At 39.1% G+C, this 20100-nt stretch overlaps 2 protein-coding genes across 2 annotated transcripts in view; one reads left to right on the top strand and one right to left on the bottom strand.

Moving 5' to 3' along the window:
• The window catches only part of LOC124790068 (ubiquitin carboxyl-terminal hydrolase 5), a 160033-nt gene extending 144463 nt beyond the window's left edge, over window positions 1-15570 (bottom strand). The window contains exons 1-2 of the mRNA XM_047257633.1: window positions 15355-15570; window positions 3956-4081 (exon numbers count right to left, since the gene is read on the bottom strand). Of these exons, the coding sequence (XP_047113589.1) occupies window positions 3956-4081; window positions 15355-15456 (228 nt within the window). The 5' untranslated portion in view covers window positions 15457-15570. The remainder of the gene's footprint in view (window positions 1-3955; window positions 4082-15354) is intronic.
• Window positions 15571-15827: 257 nt separating this feature from the next.
• The window catches only part of LOC124790069 (ATP-binding cassette sub-family F member 3), a 145578-nt gene continuing 141305 nt past the window's right edge, over window positions 15828-20100 (top strand). The window contains exons 1-2 of the mRNA XM_047257634.1: window positions 15828-15983; window positions 16270-16378. Coding sequence (XP_047113590.1) covers window positions 15908-15983; window positions 16270-16378 — 185 coding nt within the window. The 5' untranslated portion in view covers window positions 15828-15907. The remainder of the gene's footprint in view (window positions 15984-16269; window positions 16379-20100) is intronic.

Genomic DNA, 20100 nt, shown 5'->3' with positions numbered 1-20100 from the left:
AAAAGCTTCTGACAGTGTTGCCTGGGCTAATCTCTATGATATTCTGAATGTAGCAGGGATAAAATACTGGTAACAAAAGGTTATTTACAACTTGTACGGAAACCACTCTGCAGTTACAAGAGTCTAAGGACACGAAAGGGAAGCGGTGGTTGGGAAGCGAGTGAGATAGGATTGCCGCTTATCCACAAAGTTTTTCAATCTGTACACTGAGCAAGTTGTGAAGGATATCAAGAAGGAATTTGGAAAGACAATTACAAGTTCAGGGTGAAGTAATAAAACTTTGACATTTGCCAATGATATGTAATTCTGTAAGAGGCGCAGTTGACTTCGAAGAGCAACTGAACAGAATGGATACAATCTTGAAAAAAAAAAAAAAAAAAAAAAAGTTATAAGATGAACATCAACAAAAGTAAAACATGACTAATGGAATGCAGTCTAATCAAATCAGGCAATGATGAGACAATCTGATTAGGAATGAGACACTAAAATTAATAAATGAGTTTTGTTACTTGTACGGCAATATAGAGAGGATATAAAATGTATGCTGGCTGTAGCAAGAAAAGCATTTCTGAAAAAGATGAATCTGTTAAGCTCTAATATAGGGTGTCCCAGGAGGAATGGTCAATAATCAGGGACTGACATGAACTATGATGCAAAGCAAAAATGTCTAACATGGACTCTAAAAGAGCTACGAGCACTTTCTCATCTTCGCTATTGTGAAATACCTCTTCTACTGAGCAAGTGCTCATAGCTCTTAATGAGCACATTTAGAGTCCATGTTTACTAGACTTTTTTGCTCTGAATGGTCATTCCTGTCATATCTCTGAATGTTAACTATTCTTCCTGGAACACACCATAGAAATATAAGTGTTAGCAAGTATTTTCTGAAGGTACTTGTCTGGAGCATAACCTTATATGAAGAAAAATGTGGACAATAAGATTTTTACACAGGAAGAGAATAGAAGCTTTTGAAGTACAGTGTGACAGGAAAATGTTGAAGGTGAGATGGTAGATTGAATAGCTAATGAAGAGGCAATGAACTGAATTGGAGAAATCAGAAATTTGTGGCATAACTTGATTACAAGATAGGATTGGTTGACAGGACACAACCTGAGGCATCAAGGAATTGTCAGTTTGGTAATGGAGCAAAGTGAGGGGAGTAAAAATTGTATAAGGAGACCTAGATATGAATGCAGTGAACTGTTTCAAATGGAGGTAGGTTACAATAGTTATTCAGAGATGAAGATGCCTGCAAAGGATAAACTAGCATGGAGGGCTGTAAGAAACTAATCTTAGAAGTGAAGACCACAAAAGCAACATCAGGAGATATATACAGTCATTTTTCCTTCAACACATTCATGAATAGAGCAGGACATGGAGTTCATAATTTTGGTACAAATTACTTCCTGCAATACACTATTACAATAACTTGTAGTGTATATATGTATTTAAAAGTGTGTTCCTATTCATCATATTAATCATCCTAGAGTTAGTGTTCTTTATTTTTGTGTTTGTTCTGTTTTAAACCAAGATAATTTTCTTTTTGAATTAAAGATACAAAAGGGGCATTTCCTTTCTCAATAATGTTTCATATTCGACAACAGCAAAAAATAGTGCGCAACAAAGTGGACATGAGATTTATCTAAATATGCATGTGATGTTCCTACCGCTCCCAAACATGACAATGATGGAACTTCTGAAGAGGAAATTTAGTTCATATCTGACCATTTGAGAGTTAGTTAACTGAAGAGGCATGTTATGTAAAAACCCCCACTAAATGGTTTGCTGTCAACAGAGCTTCTAGCATGACAAAAATTCATGTGCTTAGCTGTAAATAAAAGACTTCAAAAACAGCATTTTTTGCTAAATAAGACTGATTGCCAGCATTATGATGTTTAAAACTAATTTTGCTTTTTTTGCTTTCTCCCTCATACTTTCCACATAAAGGCATTTAGGAAACTGTAATGAGTTACAGTTTATATAAAATACATAGTACAACTCTTATTTGAACTTGAAAAGGAGAAGAAAAACATTTTTAATTTGGGGAGTAGTCGGATTTAACTATTTTACTATTACTCTCATGGCCCCACAAACCTAAGTCAATTTCTGACCTCATCAAGAAGCCTTCTCCACACTGTACCACCCTTATCTTGCATTGCTCCAAATATCTGAAGCTCCTTGGCCATAAGATCTTTCCATATTATTTTCAGTTTGCCTAAAGGTCTTTGCTCTACAGGTTTCTTCACTGATACTTCTCTCAATTCTGATCCCTCCTCTCTTCCATATATGTGCCCAACCCTTCCAGCCTCCTTGATTGCCTCCCACAAAAATTTGTGGCTCATTATATACCTATCTGTTGTTCCTTCTTCGCTATTTTCCTACCTCACAAATTGATTCAGATACCTGCCACAGGATTTTCTTTTTGGAAAGCTTTAGATGTCTCTCAGTGTACTAATCTAATCTTCATATTTCCACCCCATATAATAATACTGGTCTGATTACAGTTTTATACATCCTTATCTTGGTTCCTCTTGACAAAATTTTGGATGACAGCAATTTGTCGAGTGAATACGATTTTCTGGATGCCACTTATATTTTTTGTTTCTCATCATTTCTGTTATTTGCTACAACCACCAGATATTTAAACTCTTCTATTTTTCAATTACATCATCATTGGTCTGTAACATCTCCCACCTTTTTGTCTTGTAATTTCTTTCTACACTCATTAATTTTGTTTTCTCTTTGTTTACCCCTCATCCAATTTACTTTGCCTTTAGAAACAGCTTTCTTGCCCGTATTTTCAGGTCATTAGCGCTACATCATCTGCAAAGGCCCATTCATTTCTATTCCTGAGCCAATTCCCTGCTCTGCTTCTCTTGTAGCATCCAGTGCCTCTTGTAGCATTACACTGAAAAAGAATGGTGATATTCAATCTCCTTGCCTGACTCATGTTTTTTGGTTAAAAGCCATGGAATATTCGCCAACAGTTTCACTATCCCTTTTCAGCCTTCCAGTGGAACTTTTACAAGATTTGTAATCTCTTTGGTATCCCAAACTTCTTCATTTTCTCCCACAATTTTTCTCAGTTTATGCTATCATACACTTTTTAAAATCAACAAACAATACTGCCATAGTTTTGTTGTACTCCCAGTATATTGATACTGCTTCTTTCTACACAAATGTGTGTTCAGTGGTGGATTGAGTTTTCATAAATTCCACTTGTTCTCATCTATTATCTCTCTTAAAAATGGGTCCCGTCTTTTCTGGATAATATCTGAGAACACTTTGTAAGCTGTGCTAATCAAGGAGACGCCTCTATAATCATTGCCCTTTTTATGGATTGGTACTATGACTGCTGCTTTTCATCCAGATGGCATTCTCGTTTCAAATTTGGTCACAAGTTCATGTACTTTTTTCATAATTGCGTCTCCTCCCTTCTGTAACTGTAACCTTCAAAAAATATAGTTGCATAACCATTTTTTGTTTCTTTGCCTGTACATGTCTGCAACTCCTGATACCCACTGTAAGCCCTGCACAACAGTACAGTGGCCCATCACTATAGGAGCCAAAACAAAATGGTACAGCCAATCACTATTTTATCAATGGACTTGTCATTTAATTTTGGCTCCTCTAAAGGTATGCCACTATACTGTGATGTAGGGATTTCAATGGATATCAGGAATTGCAAACACTTGTACCCATAAGCAAATAAAAAATAATTATGAAACTATTTTTGCAAGGATTTCGTTAAAACATTATGACTACCCCTCAAAGAGTTTTATTCTTTTTTTGTTGCTAAAGGCAGCAACAAATTTATTAAAGCATACGACATTCACTATATTCCAACTATTCTAATGTGAACACGTAAATATCCTTTCATCATCAAATACAAATATTTAAATCGAAAATTAATTCAAGTGATATCAACAGAATTGTTGCATGATAACGAACTTACCTCCTTCTTCAGTCTTGTAAGGTGCAGGAAAACAGCATTCCCTGTTTTTCGATAATGCTGCTCGACAAAATCTGCCCCTAGGCCCAAAAATGTATTCAAGCAGACATATAACCCGGTTTCAGTCTCCTGGAATAGGTTTTCGGAGAAATATTACAGTGATGTACACAAATTTTTATAACTAAAATGATAGTTTCACAACAGCATTGCTTATTACTAAAACCATGAATTTCTCTCTCTTTCTCTCTCAACTATCCCCCCTCTCACTCGCTCGCGCACACTCACACATGCACCACACGCTCCACCCACATCACTTTAAAAGCATACTTTATGTAGAAAGGTTAGGCTCTGAGTGCACATCTGCAGTACATAAAATAACTGGCAAGGTTCATTTTTCTAATTCTGAAGTGGTGTGATCAATGCCACGTTTTAAGTCTGAATGAATAGCCACAGGTAAAATAAAAGGTTAGTGTCAAGAACTAAATGGGCATTTTTGCATTAAGATCACATTCAATGATTACATTCACATCTCCCCGCCCCATGCCATGATGCACATAACTACCATACATATCTACTTACAGCTCTACTTCACCTCTTCAGTACTCAGCAACCAATGAGAGTCTCATGGTGGTTGTTTCTAATAGGGACATCTTGTGTTGAGACTTTACCACTATTCCTAAAGTGGAAGCAAAAGTATGCCTTGAAGATCTACATGACCATGACAATGCCATGAATTGTTTTGGAGAAGAACAGTTCTGCCTCTCTATAGTAATGTAGAGACTAGTATAATTACAAATGCTTTTCAAATAGAACTGTAATTAGCAAAACTTCAGTTCTTTAATGTTGCTGGTTCTGTATCAATTATTCACAGTAACAGTTACAAAAAAGCTCATATTAAGAGTTACACACGTATAAATCTTCTGTTGAAAGTCACACTTATGGGAAACATACAATTAATTATGATTTCTTATTTCTGATGATGTTCCTTTTTCTTTCTTCCCAATATTCTTCATCTACTTCCTCTATTTGCTGTGTTCCTCAGTGAAAATTATTTGGCAATTGATTTTTTGCTTTCCTGAAAACATTCAGACTTCTTGATTTTAGTTGTAAAGTTCTTTCTTTTGGGCATCTTCTTCAAAAAACATTTTTTCTATATTTTTGTCACCAATAATTTAGAATTCTTGAACATTTTTTATCATTTCAAAGGTTGTGTCTACTGATTTCAAAATATCCAAAATGTTTGGCATGTACTTGGTTTTGAATGTAGATTTTTTTAAAGCCTCTCATCTCATCAATTTTTCCAAAAAGTTTTCTCTGAATTCCAGCTAAATTTATGCCTTGACAAATACAGCTGATTTTGACTGTCCTTGTTGGTCCTAGTTTCACTTTCTGATTTTTTCCAACTTTTAGTACTGCATTTTCCCATTCTTGGATCATATTTTTGAAGGTGCAGTTAAAGAGCATGGATGATAGTCTCTCTGCCTGACTGGTGTGCACATTTAAAATGATTTGATAACTTCCTGAAAAACTTCAGCATAGATTTAAATAGCGACCCGTCCAGCTTTGCACGGATAGCACTTAGTATTTACAGCCACATGATTTGTCTGTTGCAGCAGTAATTTTGTTTATGGGACACTGTGTACAGTTGTGATTAAAAATCAGAAAACATTTAGATAACTCAATAGTTTAATTTAAACTATTTCCGGCCAAGCAAACATGTGGATCCTGAATAGGGGCAGCAACCTTTTGAGTAGTTGCAGGAGCAAAAGTCTTGATGACTGACTGACCTGGCCTTGTAATACAACCAAAACAGCATTGCTGTGCTGGTACTGAGAATGGCTGAAAGCAAGGGGAAACTAAAGCTGTAACTTTTTCTAAGGACATGCAGCTTTAGAGTATGGGTAAATTATCATGGCGTTCTCTTGGGTAAAATATTCCAGATGGAGACTACAGAGGATGACGTCATTATTAGGAGAAACAAAACTGGCATTCTACAGATCAGAGCATGGAATGTCAGATCTCTTAATCGAGCAGGTACGTTAGAAAATTTAAAAAGGAAAAGGAGTAGGTTAAAGATCAAAGATATAGTGGGAATTAGTGGAGTTCGATGGCAGGAGGAACAAGACCTCTGGTCAGGTGAATACAGGGTTATAAATACAAAATCAAATAGGGGTAATGCAGGAGTAGGTTTAATAATGAATAAAAAAATAGGAATGTGAATAAGCTACTATGAATAGCATAGTGAATGCATTATTGTAGTCAAGATAGACATAAAGCCCACGCCTACAACTATAGTACAAGTTTACATACCAACTGGCTCCTCATATGATGAAGAGATTGAACAAATGTATGATGAGGTAAAAGAAATTATTCAGATAGTAAAGGGAGATGAAAATTTAATAGTCATGGGGGACTGGAAGTCGATAGTAGGAAAAGGAAGAGAAGGAAAAGTAGTTGGTGAATATGCACTGAGGGTAAGGAATGAAAGAGGAAGCTGCCTAGTAGAATTTTGCACAGGGCATAACTTAATAATAACTAACACTTGGTTGAAGAATCGAGAAAGAAGACTGTATACGTGGAAGAGACCTGGAGACACTGGAAGGTTTCAGATTGATTATATAATGGCAAGACAGAGATTTAGGAACCAGGTTTTAAATTGTAAGACACTTGCAGCAGCAGATGTGGACTCTAACCACAGTTTATTGGTTGCGAACTGTAGATTAAAACTGAAGAAACTGCGAAAAGGTAGGAATTTAAGGAGATGGGACCTGGATAAACTGAAGGAACCAGAGGTTGTAGAGAGTTTCAGAGGGAGCATTAGGGAACGATTGACAAGAAAAGGGAAAGGAATACAGTAGAAGAAGACTGGGTATCTTTGAGAGATGAAATACTGGAGATAACAGAGGATCAAGTAGGTAAAAAGACGAGGACTAATAGAAATTCTCGGGTAACACAAGATATTGAATTTAATTGATGAAAGGAGAAAATACAAAAATGCAGTAAATGAAACAGGATAAATGGAATACAAACATTTCAAAAATGAGTGACAGGAAGTGCAAAATGGCTACACAGAAATGGCCAGAGGACACATGCAGGGATGTAGAAGCATATATCACTAGGTGTAGTTAGATGTCACCTACAGGAAAATTAAAGAGACCTTTGAGAAATGACCACCTGGATGAGTATCAAGAGCTCAGATGGGAGACCAGTTCCAAGCAAAGAAGGGAAAGCAGAAAGGTAGAAAGAGCATACAGAGGGTCAATACAAGGGCAATGTAATTGAGGGCAATATTATGGAAACGAAACAGAATGCAGATAAAGATGAGATCAAAGATATGACACTGGGTGAAAAATGTTGTAGAGTGCTAAAAGACCCAAGTCAAAACAAGGCCCCGGGTGTAGACAACATTCCATTAGAAGTCACGGTTGCAAAATATTAACTCGAATTCTATACACACGACTGGAAAAACTGGTAGAAGCCTACCTTGTGGATGGTCAGTTTGGATTTCATAGGAAAGTAGGAAGACGAGAGGCAATACTGACCCTATAACGTACCTTAGAAGAGAGATTAAGGAAAGACAAATCTATATTTATAGCATATGTAGACTTAAAGAAAGCTTTTGACTACGTTGACTGGAATATTCTCTTTCAAATTCAGAAGGTGGCAGGGATAAAATACAGGGAAAGAAAGGATATTTGTAATTTGTACAGAATCCAGATGGCAGCTATAAGAGCCAAGGGGCATGAAAGTGAAGCAGTGGTTGAGAAGGGAGTGAGGAAGGGCTGAAGCGTATCCCCGATTTTATTCCCTCTGTATATCCCATGTATCGGGCCTGGCTTTGATTCCCAACCAGGCTGGAGATTTTCTCTGCTTGTAGACTGGGTATTATGTTGTCCTCATCATCAACCCATCCTCATCACTGGCACACAAGACGCCCAATGTGGCGTCGACTGAAATAAGACTTGCACTCGGCAACCGAACTTCCCCGGAGGTGGCCTCCTGGCCAGCAATGCCACATGCTCATTTCATTTAGCAATCAAAGGAAACAGAAGAAGAATTTGGAGTAGGAATTAAAATCCAGGGAGAAGAAATACAAACTTTGAGGTTTGCTGATGCATTGTAATGCTGTCACAGACAGCGAGGGACTTGGAAGAGCAGTTGAATGGTATGGACAATATCATGAAAAGAGGATATAAGATGAATATCAACAAAAGCAAAATGAGGATAATGGAATGTAGACGAATTAAATCAGGTGGTGCTGAGGGAATCAGATTAGGAAATGACAAAGCAGTAGATGAGTTTTGCTATTTGGGAAGCAAAGTAACTAATGATGGTTGAAGTAGGAAGGATATATCAGGTGTACCGGTATGAAATGAGCTTTAAGACGCAAATGTGTCGATAGGGAACATTTGTTGTGAACGAGCCTTAATTTTTTTTTGTTTGGTTGGTATGACATCTGTCGAAGATATTTAGTATACATCAAGTCATGGAACAAACATCATCATATGTTTTCATCATGTTAACAAAGTCGAATTTTGTACCAGAAAGTGATGATTTGCGGAAAGCATTAATTTTTTGTTTTCATTTGAAAAAAGGTGCTGCAGAGTCGCATTGAATGCTTGTCGAGGCATATGGTGATCCTGCTCTATCAGAAGCAACATGCAAAAGATGGTTTCAACAGTTCAGAAATAACGATTTTGATGTAAGAAATGAAGAATGTGGAAGACCACCAAAAAAGTTCGAAGACGCCAAATTGCAAGCAATATTGGATGAGAATGATACTTTGAGTCAGAAGCAAATGGCAGCAATGCTAAACGTTGCACAACAAACAATTTCTGACTGTTTGAAATCTATGGGAAAGATCAAAAAGTGTGGAAAATGGGTGCCACATGAATGAAATACAGATGGAAAACCAAAAAACCATTTGTCAAATTTTGCTTCAAAGACATGAAAGAAAACCAATTTTGCATCGAATTGTTACTGGCGATGAAAAATGGATTTATTTTAAGAATCCTAAATGGGAAAAATCATGGGTTAATCCGGGACAACGATCAACATCGACTGCAAAAGCAGATCGATTCGGCAAGAAGACAATGCTCTGTATTTCGTGGGATCAGAAAGGTGTGGTGTACAATGAGCTTCTAAAACCCAGTGCAACTGTGAATACTAATCGCTACAGACAACAAATGATCAATTTGAACTATGCATTGATCGAAAAAAGACCAGAATGGGCCAGAAGACATGGCAAAGTAATTTTCTTTACACGACAATGCACTTGCACACACAGCAAAACTGGTTCAGAATACAATCCAAACACTTGGCTGGGAGCTGCTACCCCCCCTCCCCCCACCCCCCCCCCCCTCCCGCCGTATTCACCAGACTTGGCCCCTTGCGACTACCATTTGTTTTCATCAATGGGACACGCATTGGCTGAGGAACACTTCGATTCCTACGAAGAAGTCGAAAATTGGGTGTCTGATTGGTTTGCTTCAAAAGACGAACATTTCTATTGTCATGGTATCCACAAATTGCCAGAAAGGTGGTCAAAATGTATAGAAAGCAATGGTCAGTACTCTGAATAAAATGTTTTTACTTTCCAATTCAAAATTAGTGTTTCATTTTCACAAAAAAATGCTAATTTCATACTGGTACACCTGGTAAAATGTAGACCGGCAATAGCAAGTAAAGCATTACTGACAAAGAGAAATTTGTTAACACCGATTATAGATTTAAGTGTCAGGAAGTCCTTTCTGAAATTATTTGTATTGGGTGTACACATGTATGGAAGCAAAACATGGACGATAAACAGTTTAGACAAGAAGAAAATAGAAGCTTCTGAAATGTGGTGCTACAGAAGAATCCTGAAAATTAGATGGGTAGATCACATAACTAATGAGGAGGTACTGAATAGAAATGGCGAGAAGATGAATTTGTGATGCACCTTGACTAGAAGAAGGGATCGGTTGCTAGGACACATTCTGAGGCATCAAGAGATTAGTAGTTTAGTACTGGAAAGAAGCATGATGGGTAAAAACTATAAAAGGAGACCAGGAGATGAATACATTAAGCAGATTCAGAAGGATGTAGGTTGTAGTCATGACTTGGAGATGAAGATGCTTGCACAGGATAGAGCAGCTTGGAGAGCTGCATCAAACCAGTCTTTGGACTGAAGACCACAACAACAACTCAACAACCAGAACACACCATTTGCAAGTCACTTTGGTAACTTGCATTTGCCTAACCTTTATCCATCTGGTAAGAAGCGATCTACAGTTTAACATGGAACACGTTTCCCTTCTGGCGAGTCCTCACAGTATTGAGAGGTGGGTGGATTGATGGGATTAAACAGATAAAACTATGAGATCATCAGTTCCTCAATCCTATATGTGTCAAGTGGTGCACAGTCCTCTAGGAGAAAGGACATAAAAGATAAACCCTGACGAATCTTACTGTAATAGTGGATCAATAAAACCAAGAGAAAGATGCAAGCAGAAGTGAGAAAACTGTAAGAGAGTGAAGATGAGAGTGTTTCTCTATCCAGGAATCAGCTGGAGGCCCCCAGGACACACCCACTACTCCCGACCGGTGTTTCCTCACCGTCCCCTGTCCCAATTACAATAAGCAAACTAGAAACAAATTGATCAAATCTCAAGGAAGAGAACAATGACAGTGAGACAGTAAACCAATGACAGAAATAAAGAAATAAGAATTCAAAAGGAGGGGAGGGAAGGGCAGGAGCCATGTTGGACCACTGAGCAAGGGCAACTTTGGGCCCCCTGGGCCAGAGCAGGTGATGGGGGGGGGGGGGGGGGGGGGGGGGGCAGTCCTCCAATCCCTCAAGCAGCCAATGAGGCCAATAATGTGCCCTACCTCACAGAGAGGAGTAGAAACCACCATCATGGATAAAGCAGACAAAGAAGGAAAAACAAGCCCTATGACCAGCAATATGTGGCTCATTCAGCACTAGCTGGAATCCGGTTGCTGATCAGCAAAATCCTGGGAAAGGAGTGTTCCGAGGGACCCCTCCATTGTGTGAGGTGCCTGAAGAGGGTGTTGATGCTCTGGCTCAGGGTTGAGGACCCCAGAAGGCGGAGTGTCAAGCTCTCAAAATGGATTGTAGGAACATTAGGAGGCAGCTCCCCACAACAAGGGAGTCATCACATGGCTCCAAGGGCCTGAAGTGGGAGGCACAAAGGGAAAGGGTACTGTCACTAGAGAGGATGGCATTGTAGCTGTAGCTAATGTCATCATCATATGTATGAGATGCAAATGGACATATTGCTTATTGGCCTCTTGATATACGAGTCGCTCAAGGGTCTTTTATATTTGGATTTTTTTTTATTCTCTGGGAGATGGTACAGTCTCGTGAACATGGGGAATGGTGCTTCCCACAGCTGACACCAATGGGGAGGGGTGCAATGAGCATTCTTATGCAACTGATGTCCACAGTCCCTATAGACAGGGTTAGCATTACAATGTGAAGACGTACTCATATCTCGTAATTTGAAGCATGGCATGGAAGGGGGGACAGCGTTCCATATTGCATCGATAAACCATCACCTTGACCATTTCAGGTAATGAGTCGCCTTCAAAGGCCAAGATGAAGGCCCTAATATCAACGCTTTTGTCCTTTCGTCCCATTGCACAGGCTGGATGAAATTTACACCCCGCTCCTCCAAATTGGCATGTAACTCGTTACTGGTCCGTAGAAAGTGACAGAGGAAGATGGTAACCTATACGTATTGAGACTGCTATGGGTGGGGGGAGGGAGGAGGGGTGAGGAATGTCAACCAGATTGCCACTGGTGAGGAGTGCACACGACCGAGCAGGGGATATCCTTCTAATCAGAAATGATTCACTTTTCACTTTTGAAATTGCAGCTACTTTCCAAAATCTGTCCATAGAGTTGTTCAGTAAAGAATAATGGCTTTGTGGTCAAAAAGGAATCCCTGTCAATCCTAGTGCAAACTAAGTATTGTGGGGAGTATCTCTCTCCTTGTATCTCAGCCTTAGGCACCTCCCACAGCATAGCCAGAAAAACAAACAATTTGGAATTATCTATCTACACATTGTAGCAACTGTTTGCATCATTCCTTTCTGGCAAAAGTAACACACCCAGAACCCAACACAGTAGCCATCCTGTTGCGGTGGAGAGATTTCTGGGGCCTTGAGGCTCCCAGTAGACAAAAGTTTAATCCATTCCATTCGCGAGTCATCTGCATCTTGGTGTTTCTCCGTTCAAACAAGGGCTTTCCAACTACCTGACCGGTTAACTGTTGCCTGGAGTCTCCATGCCCCAGCCATGATGGGCACATACTACTTCGCATACACAAGGAATTTGCAGCTCAGGCACCAATATTGTGATCCCTGCATGGTCAAGGGGGGCTATCACAGTACAGGTACTAGACTCCACCGCAACAGGATGGCTACTGTGCTGGGTTCTGGGTGTGTTACTTTTGCCAGAAAGGAATGATGCAAAGATAGAAAAGCACAAAAAACTGAATGTATACCACACTGGGCAACCTTACACACAGTCTGCACTTCTGTACAGTTTGGACGACGATGGGTTGGGTTGGTTCGGGGGAAGAGACCAAACAGCGAGGTCATCGGTCTCATCGGATTAGGGAGTAAGTTGGCTGTGCCCTTTCAACGGAACCATCCCGGCATTTGCCTGGAGTGATTTAGGGAAATCACAGAAAACCTAAATCAGGATGGTTGGACCCGGGATTGAACTGCCGTGCTCCCAAATGCAAGTCCAGTGTGCTAACCACTGTGCCACCTCGCTCGGTGTGTACAGTTTGGAAGAAGAAAGATACACAAACCCAACAACGAGGACCATGTAATGCTGGATGAAAAGTTGTATGAAATGCCAGAAAAAAACATTCAAAATCACAATTCAAAACCATTTGGGAGGATGCCGGTTCAATCCCGTATCTGGCCATCCTGATTTAGGTTTTCCGTGATTTCCCTAAATCCCTTCAGGCGAATGCTGGGATGGTTCCTTTGAAAGGGCATGACCAACTTCCTTCGTCATCCTTCCCTGGTCCGATGAGACTGATGACCTCGCTGTCTGGTCTCCTCCCTCCAAACCAACCAACCAACCAAAACCAAGCATGATCAGCACCAAGAAAATCATCCAATGGAAAGGCTGAGTGAAAAACTGATTGGCTGATTAATTGAGGGGGGATATGGCACCAAATGGTGAGGTCAGCAGTCTTATGATTCTGAAGTGAGTCACAGGAGAAAAAGGGTCTGCTAAAAGTGGACAGATCTAGTCAAGGGAATCAAATGATGAGCAAAGACACACAGTTAAGGCATAAAAGGTAAGACCAAATTGAAAAACTGGAAAAAAGGGGGGGCCAATGTGGCTGCCCTTGGCAGCAATTTATGGAAGTACGCTACCTTCCCTAGGAAGGCCTGAAGCTTCTTCAAGGATGAGGGGCGAGGCATGGACATAACAGCAGAGATTTGGGCTGGCAGAGAGTGAAGCCAATCCAGCAAGTCCTCAAACCCCAAATAAACAACAGAAGGTTGGAAAAACACTGAGATTTCACAAGGTTACACCGAAATCCTGCAGACTGTACGACAGAAAACATAGTGTGCAAATTTTTGACGTGATTGGCTGTGGAGAAGTCCGAGACAACATCATTGAGATAATAAATGCAATCTGGAACAGACATAGTCAATCGCTTTAAAAATCACTGGACAATAGCAGGGGTGTTAGCCACACCAAAAGGAAGGTGCAAATATTGACAGAGGCCAAAAAGAGTATTCAAAACCAGAACTCACTGAGACTCTTCGTCCACAGGAACCTGCAGATACACTTCAGAAAAATCAATTTTAGGAAAGTATTGGCCAACCAATATTTTCACCAATAGTTCCTCCTAGTGTGGGAGAGGACACGTGTACATGATTGACTGCACATTGACAGTGGTACTGAAGTCACCACAGCAGTAAACTTTTCCTGATGTGTTCCAAACTATAACCAGTGGAGACAACCATTCACTAACCGTAACAGGTTGCACCACCCCTAGAGATTGAAGTCTGTTCAATTATGCTTTCACTTGATCTTTCAGGGTGACAGGAATAGGATGTGCATGGCAAAAACTGGCAGAAAAATTCTAAGCACACCCTATGTATTCAGAAAACAAGTCCAAAAACTCCTTGTGTAATGTTTCCAATTAAGAATATGGTACCTGATTGGACAAAGGGTGAACTGTGTTGGTGATAGAAAATCCAAATGCCTGAAATGCATCCATCTCAAACGAGTTCTCAACACTGGTATCAGCAACCACCAACAATTTAAGGGAACGGCTCCTGAATTGTAAGAGGCAGATGCCGTAAATTGTTCCAACAGTGCAATGCTCTGTTTGTTATAACTGACAAGCTCCCTGGTAACTGGTATCAATGGCAGTGAACATAATCTCTCATAGGTTTGAGAATTCAGTAACACCTCTATTGACCTTGCTCAAAGTACAGACTGAATAACATTTGGGATAAGCTACAACCGTGTCACTCCCTTGACATCTGACGTGTTTCCAGTACAAAAATCTTTGATTTGTCACTGTACATTATGAGACGAATTAACTACATTCTCAACTACTGCTTCCCTTTCATGTCCTTTGACTCTTAACTTTGCAGCTGCAGTCTGGTTGATGTACAAGTAGTAAATAACCTTTCACTCTCCTGTATTTCATCCATGCTACCTTCAAAATTTTAATGTGTGTAGGTCAGTTGACACTGTCAAAGGCTGTCTCTACAGCTACAAATGCTAAAGGCCTAAATGTATGTTTGTCTTTCTTCAACTTATCCCTTAACAGTAGTAGTACAATATGTAAATTACCCTACAGTATACTTCACACTGTGCAAAAGGCTTGTTACAAGGAGAAAAGCGAACAGTGTCTCGCAAAACATGACTTAACAATATTTGAAGGTTCAGATTTGTAGTACATGCAATGGAATGTATTTTAAAGTGTTCGCAACCTTATCTGTCTTGCTAGTACAGGGAAAATTGAAGTTCATAGCCACGAAAGCCAAATAAGACACTCCTACTGTAAATTATGACAGTGCTTACAAACATCAGGACCACCTAATACAAGAATAAATCCCGAAAACTTTTTACTTTAATAATGGTCCTTTCATAAAAACGAAATACTTCTGTTTGGTACGAGTAAAAAGAAAATGTTTCATGGAAAAGGAAGACTTCCTTTTTTTAATGGCATATCATATTGAGCACTCAAGTGAATGGCACGTTTACATACTTTCCACTATTTAGGCTACTTCCACAAATGTAAATGTGCTCGTTACTTGTTCAACATATATTTGCAACGCGCTGAAATGTGCAAAATGTCACAGAGAACAAGTTGAAGAGTGTGGCATACACAGAGCGCGAAATTACTCACTGGAGTATCAAAGGAGAACACGCACTCGTCTTTGTATATCTTATCTCCGTGAGATGGAATCCTTATATCAGGCAAGAAGCGAGTCAAATCCACAGCAGCCATCGCACAATTTCTGATAGACCTCTTCGTGTTGATGTCTTAAGTTTTCTCCTCACGGTAAACACCGGTGTATATGCACCATCACTAGCAAACTCCGCACACCAAAGATCTCCACGTGTGTCGTTACTGTACCGCAAAGATCTCGTGGCGGTTTTTTTCAGAGATCTCCACCGACTTTTTAATCGATTGGCATATACCATAAAACGTTTCATTTGCATTCAGTCTTACAATCGTGAAGAATACGCTGAAGATCGCAATTCCAAAAACGCAATTAAAAAGCGCAATATTACATAGTTAACTTGGTTTGCTTAATTGCACAGCCATAATATAAAAATTACCCTCCAATTTTGTTGATTTCCTGCGAAGGTCTTTGATGGTGATGAAGTTACGCTAGTGTGAGTGTTGTCAAAAGCCGTGAGGGATTGCGGGTACGAGAAATAGTATTAATGGAATAATGGCAGCAACCAGCGGTGAATATATTAAATCTCAATTCCCGACAATTGATGACGAGTTGTATCAGTATGTGGAAGGTAGTGTACTGAATAAGAGTACATAATGTAATATTGTTTTGCAATCAATTTAGCTGCACAGAACTATTGTTTCTATATAGCAAGAGTTTTTTTACTCATTTGAATTTTGGAAATCGTATATAATAGTGAAGTATGTAATATATAAAATAAACCTGCCTAATCTGAATCGATCACTTAACTTACCTTAAACTTAGGCCAATACGGTACAATGGACTTTGAAAAACTGATTTTGTGCTCGGTAATCTTACTGTTGATTTGTATTTTCTCATTTTTAATCCCCATCCAGGAATTTTGTCAAGCAGTGCAGACGATTTCGAAGATGGCACAGAACTGTACGATGCAATTGGAGAAGTTCTTCATGAAGCGGCAAGCGATAAAAGTGAAGTAGAAATAAGGTAAGCTTTCGCACTTCAGTACACACTACTCATAATTCGTTTTCGTATTTAAACATGTTAGCGTCGAAAATATGTCGTTTCGTGTCAACAGCGCAATAAAAATATCTCGAAAGCATCTTTTTATGTACGATTTGGTGTGACTTAGGTCAGTCGTAACGTTACGGAATGTTCAAGCACTACGAATCCACGTTCTATATGAAGTTGATAATGGAATCGTGCTAAAGTATAGAAAGTCATTGTGGAACCACATCGATCCATGACTTTTAAACATAGTGATTACGTGCGGTAGAATCCAATGTGTACACATGCCTCTTGGCATTATTTCACATGCAGTACATAGTATTGAAGTATCAAGTTTGGGGCCATGTCCATTATAGTACTCCCTGAGTTAGCCAGGCACAGTTACAGGTGGGATGAAGGGTTACAGAACGTCCACCAGGAAAGCTGCAACAACCAAAATATGGTTGTTGGAAGTTGAGATTTGTATGGAAGCAATCAAATGCCTTAATGTACCCTGCTTGTGGTTTCCTTTGGTGTGCTGAAAATGGCTATGTACATAATAACCTGGAAGGTGCTGTTCATCCTACATAAACATTATTCAATGAAAGACATCTCCCCGCAGACCATAAGTATGCAGACGACAGTGGATGAAATGTGTGTTTATGTTCTGATATGTTTCCTAGAAAAGGGATTGACTTAATCGTAGTGGATGTACATTTATTAGGTGTGTTATTGCTCATCAGAAGACTCTGTTGTTGTGGTCTGACACATAAGTAAAATGTCTAAGGCTGGGGATAAGTATACATAATGTGTGGTCATTTTAAAAATGTTAATTAACTCTTCCACTTTAAGTGTGACCGGTGGAGCCCATGTAAGTTCATTCGAGAGCTCATATGAACCTTCTGACACTGGGTGTCAGCTTCATCCTGTAAATTGATGAGGTGTTTGATGTCATATGTGTTCAAAAAGAACACTGATAGTTTCTTTTGTGCCTATGTTGGTTTTTGGAATGTAGGTTGAAGTGGCAAACTAATCATTAACATAGCCTGAGGTCCAAGCAAGGTTGAGAGGTGAAAGTTTGGTTGAGTTGATGAAGCCAACAAATACGAATACATAATTTTAGACATGGTAATATACTGATCTATAATGTAGCCGAGGTCTAGTTTAGGTTAAGGGTATACAGAATGCCCTGTGCTTACAATGTTAAATTGAGCTAAAAGTTAAGATGATTTTCTCATTTGTTATTTGGACGATACTCTTGATTTTTTTCACAGAATGCAGAGATATGTTTTGCTTTTATGCTGAATTATTAATTTTGAAAAAATAATGTATAGTTTTTCAGATATTTTATTTTTTGTAAATGTTAAAAAAAGTTATACATTTTAACAAGTATTTTAAAATTTACATCCATTAATACAAAATAATTCCACATATCTTTTAATTCAGATATATTAGAAGGTCTTAACAAACAACTACAGAAAATTTCATCTTTCTACTATAAATAGGCCCTGAGAAAATGTACCTTATACACAAAACAACTAAAGTTACGGGAAATTAGTTTCAAAGTTTTTACTTCAGTACAAGCCTGCTCCATAGCTTGTATCATCAGAATCGTCCAACAGCTTCCTCTTGATGGCTCTGCTATGCTGTCTAGCCATCTTTGAATATACTTTTATGGCATTATCTGAAGACCTGAGCCGTTCCTTGTCCAAACAAAGCATAGCTGCGGCAGTTCATAGTCCTACACAGAGCCCCAACTTCTGCAGAACTTTGCACTTTGTTATATTGCCCTGATTGAATGATGAAACAGCATCATAAATGCCAAAGTGAAGTGTGTTTATACCCACAAACACAGTTTTAGGTAGTCTATTCCATATCACGTGGTTCACACACTCTTTTGGATTTTGAGTCCGGCCATGAAGACATTTCTTTAGTAGACTAATATCTGCGAGGTCTCGGAATATTGGTTTTATTTCATCCATTATGGCAGGTGGCAGGTGATGAGGGTGATTGTATTGTTCCTTAATTACCGTGCCTCTGTTGTACTTGCACCAACTATCGTCTCCTTTTGGACATAGCCCATGTTGGGGATTCTCATTGTTTGAAGCTGTATGAAAAAACAGAGCCCAGGCTGCTCTTCTCATTAATTCTGCATCTGCTGTATTCTGTCTTATTGCTAGACCATAGCACTTCTGAATATGATCTATTGTAGCATCTGTCACTCTATTTTTCCCATCTAAAGTTTTTCCATCGCTTAATTTCTTGCCTTTCATGCTAGCCTTGAGCCGTCGAAGTCTTGATCCCATTCTTTTCTGAACATGGCCAACACACTCCAGTTTGGAAATTTTCACATCATTACCATAAGGTCTCAGTTCCTCAATTTCTTTGAAAGCCTTTGAGTCACCATCTCCAAGATAATTTATGTATCTAACTTTGTACCATTTTACTGAGCGTTGATAAATACTTCTTACACCAGCAACTTCCATACCACCACTTGACCCATAGTAATTTGCCATGCACTCCTCTTCATGTTTATTTTTCATTTTCTCCTTGCATCTGCAATGCTTGGAAAGTATTGCCACATCAACTACCTTACCAGTGTCCACACTTGTAGCTGTTACTACATCATTCAGAGATGTGTGGCCTCTCTTCTGCCAGCTTCCATCAAAAGCTATGGACAAGTCTCTGCTATTATTATTTTCAACTGCTTCCTCAACAGCATCTTTCATGTTTTCCTGTGCCACATCTTCTACAGCAGAGCCTATTGCAATTATGTGTTTGTTAAATTTTGAAGGTGGAGGAGGGAGGTTCATCACACCACACAACATGGCACCTGCAGCCCTGCCCTTTCCTATACACTGTAATCCATAAACCAGTCTAATGTTTATATCGTATAGTTTACCTGTATCTGCAGTAACATGTGAGGAATTGAAGAAAGTAACACTGTGTTTGCAATTACTGCACATCAACTCTAATTCACAAGCAAGTCCTACATGTAAGTTTGTTTTCAATGAAACACCACATTTTCCACATTGTTTGCAGCACACATTGTTCTCCAAAACATCTGATAATAGAGAGACGTTAATTACCTCATATTTTGTAGTCCCAGCATTTAGTTTCTTGTATTCTTCTTCAATTCCAGCTAGTTTTCTTCTTGAAGCACTTTCTGGTGTAGTGGCAGCAGCATCACTCAATGTATCACTACTAGTGTTGAGGTTAGTCTCTACTGGGACATCAGATACTGATGAAGATGAATCAGACGAATTTTTAGTACACTTTACTTTCTTGCACCAATGTACACACTTTCTAAATACCTTCAGACTAGGTCTTGGCATGTTGAAGGAAAGAAAACTCAATGACTTCTCCACATACGACTTTCACAACAATGACATGGATGTACTCACAAAGGAAACAATACAAATGGCGCAGAATCTATTGTCAACTGTCTAGCAGTGTAGCCAACAGAAAATCTAACTCTCTTGTGCTCAATTATATCTCTGGCAAGGCTGTCTGTCAGGTACATTTCGCGTCTCATATACAAGGTGCGGAACATCGTGTGTCGAAATTATTTTAAAAAATTATTTAAAATAGTTCTATTCACGTCATCCAAATATTTTATGCATGGTATTAAACAGGAGAGTCTAAATTTTCCGAAAATGCATTTACCCAAAAATCGATTTTTTCATCGAAAAACTCATTCCGTATACCCTTAAAAGGGGCAG

Source organism: Schistocerca piceifrons, chromosome 3 (genome assembly GCF_021461385.2).
Source record: "Schistocerca piceifrons isolate TAMUIC-IGC-003096 chromosome 3, iqSchPice1.1, whole genome shotgun sequence".
Classification (NCBI taxonomy): domain Eukaryota; kingdom Metazoa; phylum Arthropoda; class Insecta; order Orthoptera; family Acrididae; genus Schistocerca; species Schistocerca piceifrons.
The sequence above is the reverse complement of the archived record's forward strand: the minus strand, read 5'-3'. Positions and strand labels throughout refer to the sequence as shown.